General features: G+C 40.2%; 1 protein-coding gene across 3 annotated transcripts in view; it reads left to right on the top strand.

Moving 5' to 3' along the window:
* Positions 1-7,823: 7,823 nt before the first annotated feature.
* pde4dip (phosphodiesterase 4D interacting protein) overlaps positions 7,824-25,282 on the top strand; it is a 97,596-nt gene continuing 80,137 nt past the window's right edge. For 2 of the 3 annotated variants that reach the window (XM_004569353.4, XM_004569352.4), the window contains exons 1-2: positions 15,328-15,822; positions 24,645-24,688. In XM_004569353.4, coding sequence (XP_004569410.3) covers positions 15,797-15,822; positions 24,645-24,688 — 70 coding nt within the window. In that variant the 5' untranslated portion in view covers positions 15,328-15,796. Of the gene's footprint in view, positions 7,982-15,327; positions 15,823-24,644; positions 24,689-25,282 lie in introns of those variants that run through there. The other variant, XM_076876099.1, reaches the window with a different exon arrangement.

Genomic DNA, 25,282 nt, shown 5'->3' with positions numbered 1-25,282 from the left:
ATCCAATTGTCACCACTTAATCCAGAATTATTGGGAGAGACCACATTAATGCCTTGATGCAACGTCTTCTGAAGCCCTGTTTGATTATGAAGGCTACGCAATCCCCCCATTTAACAGCACAAGAGGGCTCGAGAAGGGCTCAAAATGATGTGAATCATATGCCATGGCCTACACAATCACAAGATGAACTCCATTTGGAGACTGTGGGTTAACATGTTAGACAGCACCATCGTTAAAACAATAATTGGAAGAATGGTTTCCGTTCCACGAGTAGAAGTTGTTTTTTTTTTTTTAAAAAGGACTGAAATCGTTCATGAGCAATTTTTGAATTTCACTGAGTTCAAGTATTTATCATTAAGTAGAGATTTTCTTTTTTAGTTTGGAAAATAGTGTTTTAACTTAAAGGCAATTAAACGATGAGTTTATGTAACTCAAATAGTGTTTGCGAAGAATGTTGGAGTCACTCCAGTGAAACGCCAAATACAGGCAGATATATGGACTCTCTACTTGAACTTTTTTTTTTTTTGAGCGACTGAGCAGCTATGTAACATGTGTTTGTAATAAGGGAGCCACCTGTGGGCCGGCAGAGTTGAGGTGGTGATGAATATCAGTGCCAGGCTGGGACAAGCAGCATATTTCCTTCAGCAGTAAAGCTTTTGATCACTCCATCAGCTCTGGGCGCAGGAATGAGCTAATATTAACAGTCAGCTGAAATGTCCTAACGTGAGTAGGAGCGTCACACGCAATTATGACTAATTCAAACAAACAGAGCAGGAAACTGCAGAAAGGTCCAAATATTCTCTACAAAAGAGCAAGCAGACGTAAACGTAACGTCACTCATCAACACATCTACACACCCATTTACCTCACACAGCATTTGAGTTTCCCTTAAATAAACCTCATAAGTAGCTTTAAATAAAAAAAAGACTAATTTGCAGATTACATTCATATATCTTGTAGTTGTCTGTTGACCTCATGGATGTAATCACCGAGACCATGTAAAACAGGCATTCCACAAGGACTAGTCATGTTTATTGTTTAAGGTATCCAAGTATTTGTCCCCCTTCCTTTTTTGTTGCGTATTTGTCACATACATGGTTCAGATCATCAAACAAATTTTGACAAAGATACAAAAGAATGAAAACTGCAGTTTTAAACCTAATGACTGGTTGTGATGGCCAAACCCATGGCCACACTCTAAAGTCGGTAACTTTTGTATTTTCATTCATTTGAACATAGTAATACATTTTAGTTGCCAATAACTTCATTGATTGGTTTGGATACATTTGTTCTATTTGTAAGCGCGCACATTTAGTTTACTTATGTATTCATACTACTTAATTTCTTTGCTTTCTGACTAACTTTTGTCTTTTTATTTCTTACCTGCCATCATCCCTGGGAGTTGCTGGACAAAAGATGGTAGCCAGGGTTTGAAACCATTAAATACAAAGGAAGATAATTGGACCACACCACCACTTCCTGCTGAAGGGGGGAATGTGTGTTTTCTTTACTTTAAAAACAAAGTATTTGTATTTAATTAAATATTTGAGTTTAGGGTTTAATGGGGTTTTTTGATTTTCTTCTTTAGTGGTTAGTTTATTAACAAACTAGATTGTACTGCATCGTTTGTGATTTATGATTGTGTTTGTTTGTTACCCCTCATGTGTCACAATGGTCTGATCAGCCATTATATATACCCTAGTATGTCATTTCATGTTTAGGTCAATTATGTATGTTTGGGCAGTCATTTGGTTTGTTAAGTTTGCAGTCGTTGCCTGAGTTCAGTTCAGTTTTGTTTCTTTGACCTCTTTTATGAGCTCAACATTTATTAGTCTTGTAAATATAATTTTTGGGGGTTAAATAAATGGAAACTATGTTTTTCTAATAATTCCTGGGACTCCTCCTGTTTTTCAACTCGGTCCATCACACTGGTTGTGCCTCCGGTTATTGCTGCTTGACAGCAAGTACTGCAATCAAGGATTCGTGATAGCTGGCAATGAGTCTTTAAGATCGCTGTCGAGGAATTTTTGGCCACCCTTCCTTGCCGAATTGTTTTAATTCAGTCACACTGGAGTTTTTGGGCATGAATGGCCTACTTAAGGTCATGCCAAGGCATCTCACTCTGATTTAAATCCAGATTTTTATTCATTTATTTTATTAATACATTTAGCCATTCAGAGGTAGACTTTTTGGTGTGATTCAGATCATTATCCATCTACATAACCCATCTCCGTTTGCACATCAGACCACAAACTGATGGTCAGAAATTCTCCTTCAAGAATTTCTAGTAGAGAGCAGAATTTAACCATTCTTAGCCACCAGCACGTTTGATTGTTGGTAGGATTTTCTTATCATGAAAAGCTGTGTTTGTGTTCCACCTTCCACCAGGTGGAACAGGACACAAACCAAAAATCTCAACTTTTGTCTTGTCAGTCGACAGAATATTTTCCCAAAAGTCTGTGTCATGATCTAGATACTTTTTGGCAAATGTGAGGCAAGTCTGTGTTCGTTTTGGTTAATAGTGGTTTAACGTTTAACATTATGCAATCCATGGATGCTGTTTTTGCCCATTCCCTTTGTTGTTGTTGAAACCTGAACCTTAACTGAGGCTGTTCTGGGTATTTTGGTGTGACCCCCTGGATGAGTTGTTTATGCCCTCTTTTTTTACTTTGATAGGCCGGCCACTAGTGGGAAAGTTCACCACTGTTACAAGTTTTCTCAATTAGTGGATATTGGCTCTCACTGTGGTTTTTTGGGGAATCAAGAAATATATTTTTTAGCCTTTCTAGATGCCAATGAATTTGTTTCTCACCTCTTCTCTGTTTTCTTTAGATCGCGGGATAATGTGTTGCTTTTTGAGATCTTTTAGTCTACTTCAGGTTCCTGGTTGTGTTTGAATGATTTCTTGATCAGCAAACAGGCCTGAGTGTGGCTAGTGAAACTAAACTCAGCTTTTCAGAAAGTTTTGTTAATTACAGTTAATTCATGATTTAGATTTGGATACCTTTACTCCCTTAATAAATAAAATCATTTAAAAGTTGCATGTTGTGTTAACGTCTAATATTAAAATTTGTTTGATAATCTTAAACGTGTGGTAAAAAATTATAAATCAAGAAAAGCATGAAATTCACAGCACTGTATATAATTGAAATTTGGGTACTGCATAGAAATTTGATGAAATGTACAGTGATGAGACCATTTATTTCTGGCAGTTCTGCTGTGACCATACCACGCTTTAGCTACGCTACTGTCATAGTTTTTGTAACAGCTGCATTCAGTAAGCAGATTCAAACAACTGATAACTGACAGGAGGAGGCGCAGATAGATCGGTTACTGCTTTAACTGTCTCTGTGTCTGCCCTCACAAGCCATCTCTCCAGAGTATAAGCCAGTTAGCCGCTTGGCATGAAGTGTATTATTCTCTGCTTTGATAAAAATGTTATTTTCCACAAACTTTTGAAGTACCTTTATGATATGAGTATAGTGTTCCCCTTCTCAAGAAGATTAGTATCCAGGTAGACAAATATATTCAGGAAATCTCTGAGAAGGTCATGGACCATGACCTGTAAGACAGCAGAAGTGTGATCTGGTTTAGTCCTCAAATCTATACATGGACATAATATAGCTCCCCACCTGCTGGGGAGGATGAGGGTCGGATGACTCCAGCATCAAGTGAGTCCTTGATACATGGTTAGATGTTCAGGGCCTGAGAGGCTATAAAATGATTGGAGGGAATCAGTGCCCAGGAAGGAAGTCAGTGGCACAGTCATATGTCCAATGTCGGAGTAAGGCTAAAGCTTTTTCCTTGTTGAAACCTCTTTCATTATACAGCTCAGGACCAAGACAATACTCAGATGGCAAATGATCATGTTGCTTTTGATCGTTTGCCTATGGGCAGAATTGCTGACTGTAGGCAGAGGAAAGAACAGTAAGAGCTTTAGCTTTCATTTTTTTAATTTTTCCGGTTAATGTGAGTCTCAAACTAAGGATATCCAAGAATATTTTCTGCAGTGGAAGAAGCCTACAAGAAGAATTGTTGTTGAGTGTAGCAGATAGTAGCTGACGGTAGCATGTGGGGTTGTTCGTCTTTAGGAACAGTCTCACACGCACACCAGTATCCCCATGGCTTAGGCGGGAATTGGATTTTGTCAATGTGGACACTAAGACCTTAAAATCCTTGGGCTCATCACAGGAAGCTAATTCACCTTTTACCCACAGAGAATTATAGACCATCACTCTGAGAGCCTTTAACTTCCAGCCAGTCTCTGCCACAGCTACAGCTACTGCCCTGACATAGACTAAACAAACATCAGCCTTCTACTCTCGAAATAAATGATCAAAAAAAGATTTGAATGATAAATTGTTTATATGATACTGATTGAATGAGATTGGTACACAAATATGATTCTCCCCACTTGACTGTCCAGCCTCACAACAGTGCAGTAGGATATTTTAATATATTCATCAACGAAACCCATTAGTTCAAGCAGATTGTCCCAAGCGGTCCTAAGCTGGCTGGATGATGGTGAGGATGACACGTATTCCTAAACAGAAGCGCCCGGTACACCACCAACTCATTCAGTTCTGAGATATGTGAAGATAGAGACACCAGCAACTATAGTCTTGTCTTCCAGGGGCCAGAACAGGTGACACTGAAGAAAATGGCTCAGGGTAAATGAACATTCTGTAAAATTATAGTTTATGTCGGCAGTAATGACAATCGAAACATGACCAATCGAAAAAACAACATGGAATTGATGTGTGACTTTGCAAAAACAATGTTGGACTCTGTAGTTTGCTCTGGTCTCTACCCCAAACAGACCAGTGACATGTTTAGCCTCATTTTCTCCTTAAGTTGCTGGCTGAGTGATGTCCAAAAATGACATGGGCTTTTTAGATAAATGGGAATCTTTCTGGGGAAACTTGGTTATATTAGATGGCATCATCCCAGTTTGGATGGAGCAGCTCTCATTTCTAAAAATCTGAACAAATGTACTAAACCACAAAGCAGAGTTGCAGTCTTACACGCCTCTCTGCAGCTTCTCTCTTCTGGTCTCACCTGAAACCCCATCCCCTTAGACTGTGTCTGCTCCCAAACAGACAAAAAACAAACTAAAAACCAGCAAAAAACAACTTAAACATAAAAAACAGGACAATACAGCATCCACATCTGCACCAAAGCGTAAAACAGTGAAATGTGGATTATTAAACATCACCTCTCTCTCTTCCAAGTCCCTATTAATACATGTTTTAATCACTTATCAACAATTTTTTGGCAACAATCCCCCACCTCAGCTTGTAAATCAAGTAAAGAAGCAGAAAGAGTTATAATCCATTTAAAAGCCTGAGACTTAGCCTTGTCCACTCCAGCTGGAAAACTCAAAATCCAGTTCTATTTGATATTATCTATCGTCCACCTGGGCCTTACACAGAGATTTTGTCTTAATTCTCAGACTTCTTATCTGATTTAGTGCTCAGCTCGGATAATATAATTATTGTGGGTGATTTTAACATCCATGTAGATGCTAAAAATGACAGCCTCAGCATGGCATTTAATCTGTTATTAGACTCAACTGGCTTCTTTCAAAAGGTAAAAGAGCCCTCCCACCACTTTAATCACACTCTGTCCTGTTCTAACTTATGGCATAGAAACTGAACATTTAACAATATTTCCTAAACTGTCTTTGTTCTGATTATTTCCTGATAACATTTCAATTTACAATATTGGATTACACAGCAGTAGGGAGTAGATTTCATCACAGCAGATGTCTTCCTCAAAGTGCTGTAACTAAGTTTAAGGAAATAATTCATCCACAGCTCTCTTCTTCATTGCTTTGTGCCAACACAGTGCAGAGCTACGCTACTCCCACAGAGGTTGATTATTTTGTGCCACGCCTCTTCACTGTTTACAACTCTAGATACTGTAGCCCCTCTAAAAATTAGAGCCTCAAATCAGAAGTACTTGACTCCCTGGTATAACTCTCAAACACACTTTAAAGTGGAAAACTGGTAAGCTGGAGAGTAAATAGTATCTCACTAAATTAGAAAAGCATCATTTAGCACAAAAAGCCAGTTTGCTGCTCTACAAAAAGCCCTCTGTAAATCTGGGACATCTTATTATTATTTTCTTTTAAAGTCTAGCTTTAATATTCTTTTCATTCATCTGTCCATTCATTTTTATCACACGCGTTTTGAACTATAGTTTTGTTTAGCTATAGTTTAATTCAGTTCAATTTTATATATTCATTTATTTATTTATTGTTAATATACAAATTTAATGCATGTATTTAATTATTTGTTGCTATTAATCTTTGTCTCTCTTCAACAGTATGTCTTTGTCCTGTCTTCATCTACTCACACCCAACCGGTCACACCAGATGCCTTATTCTGTTGGATGCTTCTTCCTGTTAAAAAGGAGTTTTTCCTTTCCTTCCTTCCTTCCTTCCTTCCTTCCTTCCTTCCTTCCTTCCTTCCTTCCTTCCTTCCTTCCCACTTTTGCAAAAACACTTGCTCATTGGCAGTCATGATTGTTGTGATTTGCTCTATTCACTTTATAATATTGTGGGGTCTTCACCTTACACCTTCAAATTACAATATAAAGCTCCTTGCACTGTTGTTGTGATTTGGTGCTACACAAATAACATTGAATTGAATAAAGAGAAATGGGTGAGTCACTTCATCTCAAGTCAAATCAGATTTTTTTTGCTCAACCATTTAATATTTGCTTAAAACTTTTGTGGTCTTGAGTATTGGCTAATTAAAATATGAAAATAAAAATAAAATAAAATTCCTGCATTCCTGTAAAGCTCCATATTTGAGCACACCCTAATTTTTTTTTAAAAAAACATTCTCATTCCAAAATATAACTTTTCTGACAATTTCTGAATAATATATATAGTCATATTTAACAATAAAACAAAAAATAAAAAGGAAGAATGGCGTCTGTAGCTTGAATACATGTGGCACACGTGGAATGTATGGAACACATCCCTTTTTTCATCTGAGCACATGTCATGAAATAAAAACACATTGAGGAGTATCTGAAAGAACGTATGTGCACATAAACACCACACAACGGAAATACACGATTTTACATGACTGTACATCAACTGTGGAATGTAATGCATTATTTGGCCACTAGGTGACATAACATCAATGGCTCGCACAGACTAGTTTGAAGCAAAAACCAGGACCCATTTAAAGGAAATTTCAAATCAAAAAAAGGGAAATTCACTCATATAAACACACAGAGGGAAACACATGTAATGACCTTGTTATTTTATTGTGGAGATGAGGACAGGAAAAAGACAGGAAAAGAAAAGCTCGGTTCATACTCTGTTCTATAGCCTACATTTAGTTTTACCTTTCACGGTGAATTTTCATTTTAGTAGACTTTTGTAAGTTTTGTAACATTTAAATTCGGACAGCTGTCTCACTTATCGATATCTCACATGCCTTAATAGTATTCAGTTGTAATATGCATTTCTTATCCTTATTCATGTCTCTTATGGTAATAGCGTGCCTCTTGACATGCTGCCAGTCTGTCTAAAAGAATATGTCATCTATCCAAGCAAAGCATTGTTTTTTTTGCACATGTTTTACCCCTCACCTCGCAACTCCCCGCATTGACGAGCCGGTCACATGGTTTCCTTGGACGTCTGCGGGAAGGGGGGACACAATCTGCGGGCATAAAAATGAAAATCCAGAATACCCTAATGGAGGGGGCCGGGTGTGTGTGTGTGGGGAGGGGGGGGGGGGGGGGGGGGGGGGCGCTTAACCGACCAATGAGCTGCAACGGGAGCATTAGTGGTGGCGTCATAGCAGCAGCATCTCTGACTCCAGATTGAGGTGACTCCTGCAACCATGACCGGATGATGAAGGGGTAATAAACGGATACCGATGATGATGTGCTCGTGGAGGTGAAGAAGAAGATGGCTAAAGAGAGATGCTGCTGTCACCGCAACATACGACTTACATACGAGGTAGTCACGCATCGTCTATTTCTGTTTGTGCTGTAATGTAGAACCGGTTTGGCGGAATAACAGCAATAAAGATGGAGACACTTATTCTCGTGTAACTGAAAACAAATTTAGAGGAAATGCAGTGCATAAGAACGCAATGTGTCGTTATATACCCGCCCAGCAGGCATATTATGTTGTAAACCAAAATCCAGTGTTGATGCTGTCAGGTGGTGATAAGCATCTGATTGGTCCGCAGGAGGTCTGGGACTGTTATTAGTCAATAACTGTTTCCTGTTCCTAAGTGATTTATTGATTTCTGAGCTATATGATTTTCATTAGCAGTCTCAGCACAGAGCTCTTCCTCTACTGTAGCTTTCCATCTAAAGGGCAGTACTTGTGATTTTTCCATCTCTTGAATGAATTACTTCTCTCCAACAAGTTTCTAGGCTTTCTCAAGTGTTTTTTAGATAGAAGACAGAGAATAAAGGAAAAGCAAATTCACATATTTCAATGACTGTTCTGACTGGCAGTGCTGATGTAATTTATGCAATATTTTACATTTATATCAAAAATATTTAGACAATAGTTTGAAAGTTAGATTGCAATTGTACATGTATGCTGATCTCATTATATATAGAATGTGGTCACTCTGATTAGGCTGAATATGCTACATTCTTTCCAATCACATGACAAAGTCCTTTTTGATCAGGTCCTGTGATGTGTTAAAGATCAAATGCTATCATATTATCCCAATTGAATCCTTTGCTCTCCAATTGCAGGCCAGAGTTTCTAAACGTATGATTCCAGGCACACAAACAAGATATCAGGCCCTCTCCTGTGGAACTAGCTCCCAGTCTAGGTTTTGGTGACAGACATCATGTCTACTCTTAAGACAGGGCTTACAGTTAGTTTTGGATTAGGTGACCACAAACCAACATTATTACAGTTTTTGTTTTCTCTAGATTATAGGATCATCACTTTAAATATAACACATTTAAAATTCAATTAATTACATTTTATTTATTTTGAGCAAAATCATGGCAACAGCCCCTAAAATGATAAAATGGTTTAATTCTACACATTTTTATGCAGGTTTTTTTGTTTAACCCACCGAATTAAAGCTGAAAGTCTGAGCTGAGTTGTTTCATTTAAAATTCATTGTGGTAATATACAGAACCAAAAAGGTTGTCTCTGTCTGTCCAAACATTTATGGACCTAACTGTAAGTGGAGTTTTCAGGTATCTGTACTTTACTTTAGTAGTTATTTTTACTTTTTACTTTTACTCCCTACATTTTAAACAAATGTATGTACTTTCTACTCCATATATTAACAGACTTTGCACTTACATCTACTCATGTTGTCATTCAGTGATTCAGGCATAACATTCATTACTTTAAGGACCACTTTTGTGTGTTAGATGAAGATAAACTCAAGCTGTACATTTACTGTAGTACTGTGCTAAAGGTAATAAAAATCTTTTACCTTTTCACTGTTGTAAAGGGTAAAAGGATAGGATAAAATACTTTTTACTTTAATTAAATCAATTAATTAATTTTTTTAACATTTTTATTTGCATCTTCAACTGAAAACCCAAAAGTGCAGCAAGTTCTCAGTTAAACAAATATTTACTATTCATGTACTTTGTTAGGTGTATTTTACACATGTATTTCATTTGCTGACACTTCCACGTGTAAGTGGGATGCATTTATCCAAAAGTCAGTTTTGCAAATAAGAAAGAAAAAAACCTGTCAATTTTGTGTAATGTTTGTTAATGTTTAATGACTGAGCATTATGTCACTTGTAGCTTAGATTTGTGATATTTGAGCCAAACCATCACACTGAGTTATTGATTATTTATAAAGTAGTTTTTCAAAATATGCGCTTTGGATGGGGGAGGGCTAATAAATGCATTTGTCTTCTGGCTAAATTTGAGTGAAAACACCTGGGAAAATAATGTCCACATGCTCAAACTGTTGATCAGCTATTTTATGATGTTGATTTCTATCGTGAAACATTCTTCGTTTTTTAACAGTACACACCAGTGAATTCTCTTGGATGAAATAAAAAGACAAAAACAAACTGTCATTCAAAGTCTTTCTGGCAGATTTTTGGCCTTTAAACACTCTTCAAGATCGTCATTCACAGCTTGTACATAAACTGCTGAATTAACTGGACAGCAACATCCTCCCAGCACAGTACACAGACCCTGCATCTAATAAGACAGAGAGTGAAGGTCTGTGCCTCATTCTCTACTCATGGTGAAGAAAGATTCACAAAACACTAATAAATCTCTTGTGCGGGACTAAATATTTGCATTCATTTAATAAAAAAGAAAGATGTTTACATACATCACCAGAGCATTCTCATTCCCAACGCGTAACATACAGACGATTTGTCACATATGTATCAGATTTAGATAACAGCTCAAATGGAGTCCTGACAAACTTACTCAAGTCCACTGAAGATAAAGTTCTTAAAAATACAACTTTTTGATCATATTTTTTCTACATACTTTACTACTAAAGGTATTTTTGACTGCGTTGATGGTCAGCTTTGTCAGTCACAGCTCTAGTTGTCTGAGCACTGTCCAGCATCGGGGTGGCTGTAGCTCAGGAGATAGAGCAGGTTATCTACAAACTGGTAGGTTGGTGGTTCCATCCCTCACTGCTCTGTTTGCCTAATATGCATGGGAAAGATGTTAACAGCAAGTTGCTCTCTGATTGCTCTCTGCATGCTCTCGGCATGAGGATGTGTGTAAATGTTAGACAGAAAGAATAGTTTGAATGAGGCATGTTGAATAAAGCACTTTGAGTACTGAGGTGGAGTACGATATGCAAACCAGTTCATTTATAATGGTCCAGTGTTTCGAATTTTTGTTGTGGAATAATGAAATGTTCTTTTGACATGTTTTTATTGGAGATTCAGTACCGGAATTCCAGGAGCGTGACCACGCCTCCAAACACGCTCCTTCCAGTTGTCATCTATATATGTTTCCCCAGTTCTACAAGCTGTTCATTCTCATTTGCCCCACCATCCTGCCCCTTTTCAATTCTTTAACTTCTTCACTTCCATTTGGTACATGGGGACCTGCCAGGCCCCTTCGAGGCCTTCCCCAAACCGCAGCTCAATTCATGTCCAAGCCATTCACCTTTACCTACTAAAATGCTGCCAAACCTAAAATGAGGATGTGGGCCCAGTGAATTATAACATATGTATATTATTTTCTAGTGCTTCTGAGTTTGATTATTTGCCGCTCTTGATTTCTTGTTTAGTTATGTCAGTTCCCTGTGATGTCCAGTCTATCCGAGTCTCATCTCTGTGTCTTGTCCTCAGTGCCTGCTGTTGGAATTCAGTCTTGCTTCAATGTTAGTTTAGCTTATGTCAATTTTTTGCTTCTGGTCTTTGTTTCATCTTCCCTCATAACCTTATGCTGCATGCTCATCTGTCTGTGTTTTTCTCTGGTCCTAGTTTATCAGTCTGTTTTGCCCATCCGCTGCTCTGTTATTATTTTTGTTAACTCAGTCTGCTGCCTGCAATTAAGATGTGTTTAAATTTAGTTCTGGTCTGATGAGTCCTACATTGGGTTTTCAATTTAATTACTTTGAACATCTTTCAAATAAGTATGAAAGAACAAATCGAGTAACACACTGTCAGAGGTTTACTTGCAAAAAACAGATACAATACAAAATACATACTTCCAGCCTTGATCACAGGTGCATGTCATGGCAAAGCCAATCACATGTAAGCATATATCATAGTAGTAATTAGTAACATGTTGTATCACATAGTTGCTGCTCATACAAATGTCACGTTCAACAACATCCCAAATATGCTCCACTGGACTGAGATCTGGTGATTATGGAGACCAGTAGGGTTGTGTTTCTCCAAACTTCTATTGTGGAATTTTGGTGAAAAATCTGTGCAAAATATAGCCTCCATATCCTGTTCTTAGATAACAGTAGTGACCAACAGTGTGGTCTGCTGTACCAGTCTGATTCAAGGTCAGATACTTTCAGAAATGCTCTTCTGCTTACATTTTTCTAACAAGCGACTGAGTTACTGTTGCCTTCCTATCAGCTCGAAATTCTCCACTGAAAAAATGAGAGCAGCCCATCTGGCATCAAGAACCATGTCACTTTCACTCCCCTTTCTTCCTAATGCTTGGTTTGAACTTCAGCAGGCTGTCTCTGCCATGTCTACATGCAATTTAGTAAAGTTTAAAAGAAATGCTTCACATTTCCTTTCTGTGTTTGAACACTTTTTATTTTTGCAATACTCTTTCTAAAGTCAGTAAGGTTTTGATTAAAGTAAAAAAAAAATTATTCACTGTAAACGGAGTTGAGGTGACTGGCTGACATCGACCTGTTATAATTGTTAGCCAGCAACAGCAGTCTAAGCACAAGAGCACAGATACAAGATTCAAGGTGGAAAGCTGAAAGTTATGGTAACAAGGGAAAAAAAAGAAAGAATGTCCAAGTAGGAGGGTAAAGGATGTGATTGGGTTAATAACAGGGTGTAGCTTTCTGTCAGGAGACTGGCCCTCGTCTCTCTTGTTTCATGTCTCATGTCTTTCATGCCTGTCATCACCTCAATCTAGAATAACAATATCAGATAACATTATTCATAGTAGTTAAATTTAACACCGAATTTCTACATCTAGCTCTACTGAATAAACTGTCCCGTTCTCGTAATTTCTCTTTCAATCTTTTTGGAGCGTGAAGGTCCGACTCAAGTTCTATGATCATAGTTTGACTGCCAAAAATAAAGATGTGAGCTCAGTCAAGGGAATTTGACTGATTCTTCTAAACCACAGGAGTCATGTGTGAAATATCTACGTGCTGACACAGCAACAACTCAGTCAAGAGAATAACTAAACAGTGAAGAAAATCGAAAAGTTACAGACTGATAGGTTAAGTGAATAAATTCTTCTGTTATGCAGTGGTGACCACAGCTTGTCAGAAGAGAATAATACGCACACAGAATTAATATGGAATTAAAAAAAATGATAAAAATCATAATCTTAGATGAAACTGGTAACTTAATGTAGTCTCATAAACAAATGTCAGTTTCTGTGGTAACAATATTCTGCTAATATACAAGTTAAAGGTAAATGACTGCAGGTGTGTCACACCACCTCCTTCCTGGTATCCATTCCTCAGGGATGTCCCCTCTCTCCAGGATTGTGTTAAACAAAGACCACTTAAAAAGACCACTGCCCTCTCTCCTACATATCCATACTGCCACAGGTATGTCATACCTTCCTACCTTCACACCTGCCTTTCCGCTCTTCTTCCTCTTCCTTAGTGCCCTCATTACTAAATTTTCTCCCGCCATTATCTTCTTTTTCATTTTCCTTATTCTTGTTTCTATAATAATCTTTGAAGTTTACTTTGAAATTGTTTTTGCCCTAACCCCATGGGTTGGGAACTATAGGCCTGATGTAAGGAATTATGAATACACAGTAACACCCAAGACTCCAAGTGACCCAAGCAGTAAATCACACTTGAGTGAAGGGTTTGTTATTTTGGCTAATTGCGTTTGGCTCAGTTGAGGGAAGCCTCTCAGTTCAACCTCTGATTTTCTGTCTCTTGCCCCAATAAGGCCTGCTGGCCAGCTGCACGCTGCGTGCTATGTGTGGAATGTGAGGATATCTATGCTTAGGTCAAGATGGAAGGACAGTGAAGGTGAGGAAGAGAGGAGAAGAGACATTCCCTGTTCCTTAACCCCAAACCTACAGGTCATGTATCTGTATCTATCTGGCAGATTGCAGGTTACACTAAATTATGAATTGACCAGTTTTAGATTTCATATATGCACATAGATCCAAATATAGCAAGGTATCTCTATGTAATGAATATTAAGTGTTATTTACATACTCAGTTCCTATGAAGCTGTTATTACATGGCAGTACATGAAGTAGTAGAATTTACTACTAAACAGGTCTTGTTATCTCAATAAAATTAAACTGTAGTGAGTTATGATCGCTATAATCTTTCTTTTCCCCATTTTGTTTGGCTTATTTTAGCGCGAATCAAAAACAGGTGTCAAAAAAAGGTGCACGAGCTCTTGGCCAGCATTAGCACATGTATTGTGGTTGTGAATAAAAACAGTCAGCAAACATGAACATCGGGTACAGCTGTCTGGCAAATGTGAATCTATATAAAAACCTGTGGGAGTTTAGAAAGCAGAAAACAATTCCAGTGTCTTTCCTGTTTTTTTCACCAGTTTGTTACCACTACTGTACTACTTTCACTTCATTTCCAAGATTATTGTATACAAAAACATTATTTATCTAAAACGGTGGATCATGACCAAAGGAGGAGACAATTTGATTTTATTTGGATCTGGGAATGTGTTTTAATATTATTATTATTATTATTACTATTATTATTATTATTATTATTATTATTATTTTCTTTTTCATTATTATTATTGTTGTTATTATTATGAGTCAAGGTTTTCCCCTTGCATGAAAACACGTTTTCTGAGTGCCATTAAGATTTGAATTCAAATACAATTTTCTCGTTGCTATACACACACTTTTATGAAGTAAAGTAGCAGCAAAACAAATGATAAATAACCATTAATACTGTAACTTGGCACACCTTGTCTAATTGTGCTTGCCCTTCGTTTACTAAGTGATAATTATCATTATCTGTGCACATTAAACTGAATATGCAATATTAAGAAAGGTAACAGAAAATTAAAACTCCTATGACCAAAGAAGAGGCTTCTCTCTAATTTATAAAGGTCTGGTTCTCAGGTGAATGAATATACAATTTGATCCTTTGTGTTAATAAACTGCCACACCTAAAATTGCCCATAGGAGTTTTTCTTTAAACCAAACACAGTTTAAATCTGATTTTTTCTCCCTACATACAGACTCACACAGACCACACCCTCCTGTTTGGAGAAGCACTGAATAAGAATTTCCACAAACGTTGATCCAGACCACTGTTTTTGACTCCTAGCCTAAAGCTGTCTAGCTTTGATCCTGAGCTCCCTCGGCCAACCTCAATGTGCTGCTTGTTTGTTCAGATCTAGTCGGCACAGCTATGCTGTGATTCTTTTAAACTGATTTTCAAGAGAGTGATAACAGAGGTGCTTAATGCTGCTTTTATGTGAAGGATCTGAACATTTTCTCCAGGAAAAAATGTAAAGCAGTTCAGTGTTTTGTGTTGGAGGAAATTAGTGTCTAAATGCCGCCTTTTACCTGTTGCAACACGTTAGACACACCTACAGGGAGAAGGAGGTGTGCATAAACACACATGCACACTATCAAACACACAGGTATCCTCCTTGTGCTCCACCTGCCTTTAAAAAGTACCAGAGGCAAATAGTCAATAGACAGTGAGTATTTTATTAGAAATGGCTGGAAAACGTTGGTGTGGTTTATACACCCACTGACACACACACGCACACATACCTGGTGAAGCGGGTGTTGTGGAGCATGCTGAGACAGATCACTCTTTCATGGTGAAGCAAGCAGCCTCTGTGTACCTTTGCTCCACGGTGCTGTTTACCACGTCTCTCTGTGACTCTCGCTGCCACGTCAAATGACTGCCTGGGTGCTTGGCTCGCTCCTCTGGGAGCCTCGTGGCCGAAGAGCCTGACTGTGGTCACTCTGCTTTGACTCTGAAGATTCTCTGCAACTTTGCTATTTGCAGCTTGTAATATGCCTGGGTTTGAGTGTTTACTGAAACTCTAATGGCAGCTAGGAGGTAATCGGATATCTTCGGGTCTCTGAAGGCTGAGGCCAAGGACTATTCACCTGACAGATGAGGACATACTATGTACTGAGCTTTTGTGCTGTTTTTTAATGATACAGCTGAAAAATGAGTGGATTTCTTTATAGAGGAAGGTAAGCCTTTGCAACAGTGCTTATGATGAGTCAGTTTGATGAATGTGCATGGTTTGTGAAGTGTGAGTGTGTTGTATTCCTTTGTTCTGTATAGGCATGTGTGAGTGCGCTTTTATAAATGTAACATGTAGAGAAAAGATTTTGTTCTGAAAGCAGAGTCTCATTTACCTTTCAGGAGAAAAGAGAGCTGTTGTGTCAGTATTACACGGAAATTAGCTCAGCCAGCTGCAGTCATTTCAACGTAAACAGCTGCATTATCTGTGTCCACTGTTGTTATTTTAACCCCTTCAGGCATGTGACAAAACATTAGTCATGTTTTATTTCTCATACTAAAAGTAATTCATGCAATTACACTAACAGTGTAAAATATTGTGTCATCCAGTTGGAACTTATTCTTAAAACTGATGAGATGACTGAAAACGTCACGATTTGGTGGCTGCTGCGGTCCAGCAAATGGAAATATTCTACATGTTATTGTCTGGGGTTAAAGTGGAATTTGACAAGGGGGACGCTAAGTTCAGGGCAGCCAGGGAGCAACTACATTATATTACAATTTAGAAGCCTTTGTTACATTTGCCACTATCCAACCCTTGGCCACCTTAAAGCTGAAATTTGGCACCTGTTGTTAAAAAGCTTAATACCACTTTAGATTCAGATTCACGTTAAATTGAAATTGATGACATCCTCAAGAACAAACTTCTGTTACTTATTGAAAACTTAAATATGCAATTATTTTGAAGCATTATTACCTTTCTTTTCAAAGGTCAACGAAACATGAAAACTTCATGTACAAACTATTTAGTCAAATCAAATGCAAACTGCCTAAAAGATTGCTGACTTTACAAACAAATACGATTGTAAAACCTTCTCCCTTGGTAGTTACACTTCCACCACTATCTTTCTATTGAGAATTTGCTCAGAAATTACAATTCAGAATTGAGTGCTTTGTCTCTTTCTTAAAATGTATCTGTTGCTAACCACGGAAACTGCCATATGGATTAATAAATGAACACAAACAGAAGCAGAGCAAAAGATGAAGGTTTCATCCACCCTCTCCAGTGCTAAAGTCCCTTCGTCTAACCTCACAATACAAGAAAAGAAGGCCGTTGCATCACTGAGCAAAAACAAAACATCACCATATTACCAGCCGACAAGGGGAGGTGCACTTTTGTTCTAAACCCAACGGATTATCACACAAAAATTACTGCACTCCTTAGTGACAACAGTACCTATGACGCATTAAAATGAGACCCCACAAGCGACTACAAAAGTCAACAGTTGCCTGCAAGAACTTGAAAAGGATAAAGTCATTGACCGCCCTACATACATACCGTCATCTATACCAAGGGGATGCTATACCCTGTATTTACGGACTTCCAAGGATCCATGAAGAAGGACTCCCACTCAGACCCAGTGTTAGCAGTATAAACTCAACTACCTACAACATTTCCAAACACCTTGCCACCATCCTTGTGCCCCTTGTGGGGAACAACCCCATCACATCAACTCCACTGACTTCAACAACAAGGACCAGAAACTTGCACTGGATCCAGATGAAACCATAGTGTCCTTTGATGTGGTTTTACTCTTCACTTGCATACCTACAAATGAGGCAGTGGAGACTCTCAGAAAACGACTACAAGAAGACAGCTCCTTGGAAAACTGAACCAGCTTCACCCCCAAACAAATTTGTACACTGTTAGATCTCGGCCTTACCACCACATATTTTAAATACAACAAGGGTTTCTACAGACAAAAACATGGATGTGCCATGGGCTCCCGAGTGTCACCTATTGTAGCCAACCTTTACATGGAGGAAGTGGAAAGAAAAGCTCTTGTCTCTTTTAAAAGGACAGCACCAAGCCATGGGTACAGATACATGGATGGCACCTGGATCAAAACTAAAACCCAAGAAGTTGAATCCTTCAGTGCTCACATCAACTCATTAGACAGAAATTTAAAGTTCAATAGGGAAGACACAAAGGATAACAGTCTGCCACATTGAGGAAAATGGAAACCTTAGCATTGCCACAAGACCACACACACAGACCAGTGCCTACTCTTTGACACCCACCATCCTCTGGAACACAAACCTGGAGAAATCAGGACCCTGTAACACCGGGCAGAAAACATTCCCTCTATGCCAGAAGGGAAAAAGAAGGAACACACATGTAAAGAAAGCTCTTAAAACATGTAGTTATTCTAATTGGGCTTTCATAAAATCACCAAAGATGCACAGAAAAGAAGGTCAGACACCAACTGGAGAGAATCAGAAGGACAAATGGAACTATACTGTCATCCCCTTTTGTAGCAGGTTTATCAGAGAAACTCAGGAGAGTCTTCTCCAAACACGAGATCCCAGTATACTTCAGACCCAGCCGCACCCTCAGACAAAAACTGGTTCATCCCAAAAACAAAAATCCCAAACACAAACTAAACAACATTGTGTATGCTGCACAGTGCAGAGAAGAGTGCTCAGACCTCTACATTGGACAAACCAAACAGCCACTTCATAAATGCATAGCACAACATAGAAGAGCCACCTTGACAAGACGAGACTATATCTGCATCTAAAGGTTAAAGGTCACTGTTACGAGGATGCAGATGTTCACATTTTGGACAGAGGAGACAGATGGTTTGATAGAGGAGTGAAAGAGGCCATCTATGTCCACTGTGAACGACAGTATTTGAACAGAGATGGTGGCTTGTGACACCAACTGTCTGCCATCTATAATCCAGGTTTGAGATCCCTTTCCAGACACCTTAACGCCCAATAACATCTTGTGTCATTTGATCTCAGTAAGTTACATGATAGGGTCAGGCAAGGCCTCATGGGTTCACCCTAAACCTTGGTTGATCAGGGATCTAGAGAAATTTTCTTAGGGTGTCATGGAAATCAAATGGGGTGGCCAAATCAAAGCCTTAAAAAAAAAAAAAAAACGCAACACATATTCCGGTGTTACATATGGTTAAAATGATTCAAATGCAGTAGGTATACGTTTCATATAAAATCACACAAAAAACATAAAATCCTAGTAGTAGTTATATATTTTTTACTGTAAAAACCACAGACATGTTTAGTAAATTATTTTCATAACTTGAAATGCAAATATAAATTGTAAATTTTGAAAACTTATGCACAAATTTTGTAAACATTAAAGTTATATACAACTATTTATCTAAAAATGCAGCCAATGCAATTACACATAATCCTAATACTCTACCTGAGCACTCAAAGCACATTAAACATCATGCCCCATTCACTCAATCACACAAGCACCTTTTCTATGCTTTGTCTCCCTAATATTTACAAACATTCACACTTGGATGCATTAAGCAACCTTCTGATTAGTAGATGCTCTGCTCTACCTCCTGAGCTACAGCGACCCCACTTCTTAAGCAGTCTTTACCTTACAACAGAATCTCTAATCTTCCTCTCATGTCTCCTCTTTCTTATTTTACTCTCCATCGCAGAGAGTAAAATGATCACGCATTAACATTTTTTCTTCCCTTGGAAATACAGCCACTTCACCCATAGATATCAAATTATGTGCCAAATTGCACAGAAACAGTGTGTGTGTCATACATCATATATTGAGCCTTTTAAAATGATGAATTTGAAATTACCCGGCATTTCAAAAAAGTTGGATTTCGTTCACTCCACTTCTGTGGTGCTAGCTAGATGCTGAAGTACCTTGGACACAACTTATATAAATTATGGTTATATCTTAACCATGAATGCATCAAAAACCCAGGATCGCAAGTTCGATTCCTGCCTGGGGCGTCTGTATCCAGTAAGGGTCCTAAGGCTAGACCCCTTATGCTAAGCGAGCCTACCGCAGACATGAGCGAGACAGATAAATATGAAGGCATGCCGGCTCGGACGTCGCCCGGATCAACAAGGTCCGCGTCAGGTGTTGAGGAACCAGGGCACCCTGACGAAAAGTGGGCTACTGGAACAAGAAGGCATCGGTGGGCAAGAGACGAAAACAGGGCGTTGTTGGAATGCTACTACGCAAGTAACCCCGGCGGAAGGGGCTACATGAATAGGATGACGGACCTATGGATTCTTCGATACCCAACATCCACAATGACGGCGAAACAACTAGTAGCTCAGTGTTCCAACATTCGAAAGAAGGGACTGCTCTCACAGCTAGAGATTGACGAGGTACAACACAAATGCTACGGCAAGGAGGAGTCAGGACGCCAGGTCAGGGGGGAGATATCATCACCCCCACCCGAGATTGGGTACATAGCCCCAAGTGCGATAGGAGAAGGATCGTTGAGTGCGAGAGGAACTGACCTGAAAAATAGGATAATGGCCAAGCTTGAAACCTGGATCCCCCGTAGCCGGTTACCAAGATTACGTGAAGTACCCTCAGAAGGTCTGCTAGATGATGTTAATGCAGCACTACGGACAATACCTACAACCACGATTACCGACACTAACAAGCTGATCTACAATACGGCAGCAGTGATCAGTGAGATGCTTGGCTACAAGTTGAACAGCCACAAGGGGCAGTACCCTCCATGGAGAAGGAGGCTAGAGGGCAAGATCAAAGTAGCACGGAGGGAGGTTAGCCAACTAACGGAGTTGCAGAAAGGTGCGACAAAGAAGGTGCCTAAGAAATACAGCAAGCTGTCCGTACCTGAGGCCTTGGAAACTGCCAAGCAAAGACTCACAGCCTTGGCCAGCCGCTTGAGGAGGTACACCAGAGAGATAGAAGGCAGGAGAATAAACCAGCTGTTCTCCACAGAACCAGCAAAGGTGTACTCTCAGTGGCAAGGGAACAATAATAAGAGAACAGCACCACCAAGGCTGGAGACGGAGCTATACTGGAAGAGCATATGGGAGAAGGACGCAACCCATAACGGCAATGCTCAGTGGCTAGTGGATCTGAGGGCAGACCACAGCGACCTCCCTGAACAGGGTCCAGTAACCATCACAGTGGCAGATATCCAAGAAAGGGTCTCCAGTATGAAGAGTTGGACAGCACCAGGGCCCGACATGGTTCACGCCTACTGGCTAAAGAAGCTGACTGCACTCCACGAGCGTCTGGCAGCACAAATGAACCAGCTGCTAGTTAACGAGAGACACCCGGAATGGCTAACCGAAGGTCGGACGGTCCTGATCCCCAAGGACCCCAAGAAGGTCCTTGTACTACATGGAAGCTCCTGTCAGGCATCATATCGGCTAAGATGAACAGGCACATGGGTCAATACATGAGTGGGACACAGAAAGGAATTGGCAAGAATACCAGAGGCGCAAAACACCAGCTACTGGTAGACAGAACAGTCAGCCGAGACTGCAAGACCAGACTGACCAACCTGTGCACTGCCTGGATTGATTACAAGAAGGCCTATGACTCAATGCCCCACAGCTGGATACTGGAATGCCTAGAATTGTACAAGATCAATGGGACCCTAAGAGCCTTCATCAGGAACTCAATGGGGATGTGGCGTACAACACTAGAGGCCAACTCCAAGCCCATAGCACAAGTCACCATCAAGTGCGGGATCTACCAAGGAGATGCTCTGTCCGCACTGCTGTTCTGCATAGGCCTGAACCCCCTCAGTGAGATCATTAACAAGACTGGCTACGGATACCGACTACGGAACGGAGCAGTTGTCAGCCACCTCCTGTACATGGATGACATCAAGCTGTATGCCAAGAGTGAACGAGACATCGATTCACTGACCCACACTACCAGGCTATACAGCAATGACATTGGAATGTCGTTCGGACTGGAGAAGTGTAGTCGGATGGTAACAAAGAGAGGGAAGGTAGTCAGAACTGAGGGGATTGAACTACCAGAAGGCAACATTGCAGACACAGAGGACAGTTACAAGTACCTGGGGATCCCGCAGGCAAATGGGAACCATGAAGAGGCCGCTAGAAAAGCTGCAACCACCAAGTACCTGCAGAGGGTCAGGCAAGTCCTGAGGAGTCAGCTGAATGGTAAGAACAAGATCCGGGCCATCAACACGTACGCCCTGCCCGTGATCAGGTACCCTGCTGGGGTAATAGGCTGGCCAAAGGAGGAGATAGAAGCCACTGACATAAAGACAAGAAAGCTCCTTACCATGCATGGAGGGTTTCACCCCAAGTCCAGCACCCTGAGGCTGTACGCTAAGCGGAAGGAAGGGGGCCGGGGACTGGTGAGTGTCAGCACCGCAGTCCAGGATGAGACAACGAACATCCAAGAATACATTGGGAAGATGGCCCCAACTGACCGAGTGCTCAGTGAATACCTCAGGCAGCAGAAACCCAAGAAAGAGGAGGGAGACGAGGAACCATCATGGAAGGACAGGCCCCTGTACCACCGGCAGATAGAGGAGGTGGCTGATATCCAGAAATCCTACCAGTGGCTGGACAAAGCTGGACTGAAAGACAGCACAGAGGCACTAATCATGGCAGCACAAGAACAAGCTCTGAGTACAAGATCCATAGAGGCTGGGGTCTATCACACCAGGCAAGACCCCAGGTGCAGGCTGTGTAAAGATGCCCCAGAGACAATCCAGCACATAACAGCAGGGTGCAAGATGCTAGCAGGCAAGGCATACATGGAACGCCATAACCAAGTGGCCGGCATAGTGTACAGGAACATCTGTGCCGAGTATAACCTGGAAGTCCCGTGGTCAAAATGGGAGATGCCCCCAAGGGTGGTGGAGAATGACCGAGCTAAGATCCTGTGGGACTTCCAGATACAGACGGACAAAATGGTGGCGGCTAACCAACCGGACATAGTGGTGGTAGACAAACAGAAGAAGACGGCCGTAGTGATCGATGTAGCGGTTCCGAATGACAGCAACATCAGGAAGAAGGAACACGAGAAGCTGGAGAAATACCAAGGGCTCAGAGAAGAGCTCGAGAGGATGTGGAGGGTGAAGGTAACGGTGGTCCCCGTGGTAATCGGAGCACTAGGTGCGGTGACTCCCAAGCTAGGCGAGTGGCTCCAGCAGATCCCGGGAATAACATCGGAGATCTCTGTCCAGAAGAGCGCAGTCCTGGGAACAGCTAAGATACTGCGCAGGACCCTCAAGCTCCCAGGCCTCTGGTAGAGGACCCGAGCTTGAAGGATAAACCGCCCGCAGGGGCGTGCTGGGTGTTTTTTTTTTTTTTTTTTATATATAGTACTATTCTTAGTTAGCGTATTGTCTGTCTTGTTAATGTTGGTTTATGTTGGTTTATAATGGAGCACTGTAACAAAAAATAATTTCCCCCAGGGATCAATAGAGTATTCTGATTCTGATTCTCAGTGTCCCAGGCTGCAAAATTGGCTAGCTTGCCAACCAATAATTCACATGAATTCAGTCTTTGCGTTTGGCTAATAAATGATTTACTGATGAATAAATATCATCATCATATCAGTTATTCTAAAAGATCATATTAGCTGGTGAAGTAATTTGGCAATGTAATGTTAGCAAAAAAGTTAGCTATCTAGCAATCACTGCACGGAGTTGTTGATAGGTGTATTTTGTAAAGTATTCTGTTACGTTACTCAATGAGAGTAATGTATTCTGAATACTTTGGATTACTTAATACATTCTCATGCTTTTTACAACTACATGAATGTACTATTGCTGTGTGATTTATTACTATTACTGAAGGTTACTTGCCATACCAACACCAACTAGATGTTTAAATCTTAATCTAAATGAGTAACAGTAGGTGGACATTAGGTAAAGCTGCACTTTTGGCAGCGAATGCGTATATAGAACAGGTCAGCGGCTCCAAACCGTAGTAAAGGGACCTCTGGCTAATACGTCAGGTTCCGTGTCGGGCTTGTAGCTGTAATCTAGCTTTACTTTGTTGTCTGGGTCAACTTCGCTAGTGAGAGACAGAGAGAGGCGTTGAAAATCTGCTCCAACGGAACTTATTGTTTTGGAGGAAAACACGAACACAGTGTACAGTCGAGTCTTAATAGCTTACTTACAACTGGGCTACACTTCCCAGAAGGCTACATTCTTTAGGGCTATACCTGTAACACTCTGCCTATTGCCTTTATATTAAATAATTTTTTGAACAATAATTTGAAAAAATCTGTTGTCACGTCATTATGCAGGCCGCAAGGTTGAGACACAGGCATTAGAGCCTCTTAATGTGTGTTTTGTTTGGGTTTCCACCGGCACGGAATTACCAAAAATAGAGAGGGGACAGCCTAACATATGAAACAGGAAAAGACTGCCGTGTAATCCCTTTATTTCAACAAAGTAACTGTATTATAAATACCACCTTTTAAATGGTAACTGTAACGGAATACATTTACTCATATTTTGTATTTTAAATACATAACAGCGGTACATGTATTCCGTTACTCCCCAACACTGGTTACAGGATATGTCTCAGGAGTGTAAATGACTTAACCAACCTCACCCAATCAGAGTATTCTCCTATATATGGCGGCTTGTAATTCATGTATATTAGCAGGGGTGCACAGGTTAGTTAACATTAGGTCCCAAAAATGAGGAAGTCTCTAAGAAGTTAGAGTTTCACGGCCAGTTGGTGGAAGGAGTTCTTGGATTATTCCATGCTGTCTTTGTTTACTGTTTCCCCATTGGTGACTGATGGCTGTGTGACTTGAAGCATTTGCTGACTCATTTTCCACCAGCAGCATGTGAGTGTCAGCTTCTCTGACATGGCAGTGTGAAGCAGCTCTGCTCATTCCTACTGCTTTGTACGACTTACTACATTTTCACTCATACATCATGCAGACAGGACTCCAGCAGAAAACAAGTTTAGTGCAAAGATAAGGATCATTATGGTGAAGACACATGGGAAAATGTTCAGGGACTTTACTGATAGCTGTCTCTGTTTTCAGGCACTGTGGTGCAGATAAACGGGCCAGGCCGAAAAGCATGATGGGTAAGTGTCTCCTAATGTATTACAAATGCAAAGTGGTGCTTGTCTTATTTTTTAAATGTGCATTTTCTCCTGCTTCTAAAAATTAAACAATGTTCATTTCTTTGTAAGTAAGCTGCCTTTATCATTCAAACTTGGGTCCTATAACTTAAGAATACCCCTACCTTGGCAGCTTGATGGCCTGTGAAGTATCTTTGCTCTTCCTAGGACAGATCTCCAAAGTGATTTCTGGGATCTGCTGGATCCATTCACCCAGTTTGGTGGTTACTGCCCTGAATGCTCTGATTACCTCAGGCATCACTGTTCTCTGGCTTCTAGCTTCATCATAGTCCTGGGTCAAAGACCAGGACAATGACATGAAATTATTTGTCAAAATTCACAGTATTAAAGTGTGATTTAAATGTGATGAGGATTTGGACAAAAGTAATGTATTATGTTAATGATGGTTCTGAGAAGTCCAATCAAACAAAATGTGTTCTTGCATACTTCTACTATTATGTCATTCATATCGGTGTTCTGTAGTGTTTCGTAGCCTGGCTTGCTGCAGGCACTGCAGCAGCTAACATCTCAGCACTTGATCCAGGATACCTTCTAACT

This window comes from Maylandia zebra, linkage group LG17 (assembly GCF_041146795.1).
Source record: "Maylandia zebra isolate NMK-2024a linkage group LG17, Mzebra_GT3a, whole genome shotgun sequence".
Classification (NCBI taxonomy): domain Eukaryota; kingdom Metazoa; phylum Chordata; class Actinopteri; order Cichliformes; family Cichlidae; genus Maylandia; species Maylandia zebra.
Note: the sequence above shows the minus strand (reverse complement) of the source record. Positions and strands in the feature narration are given on the sequence as shown.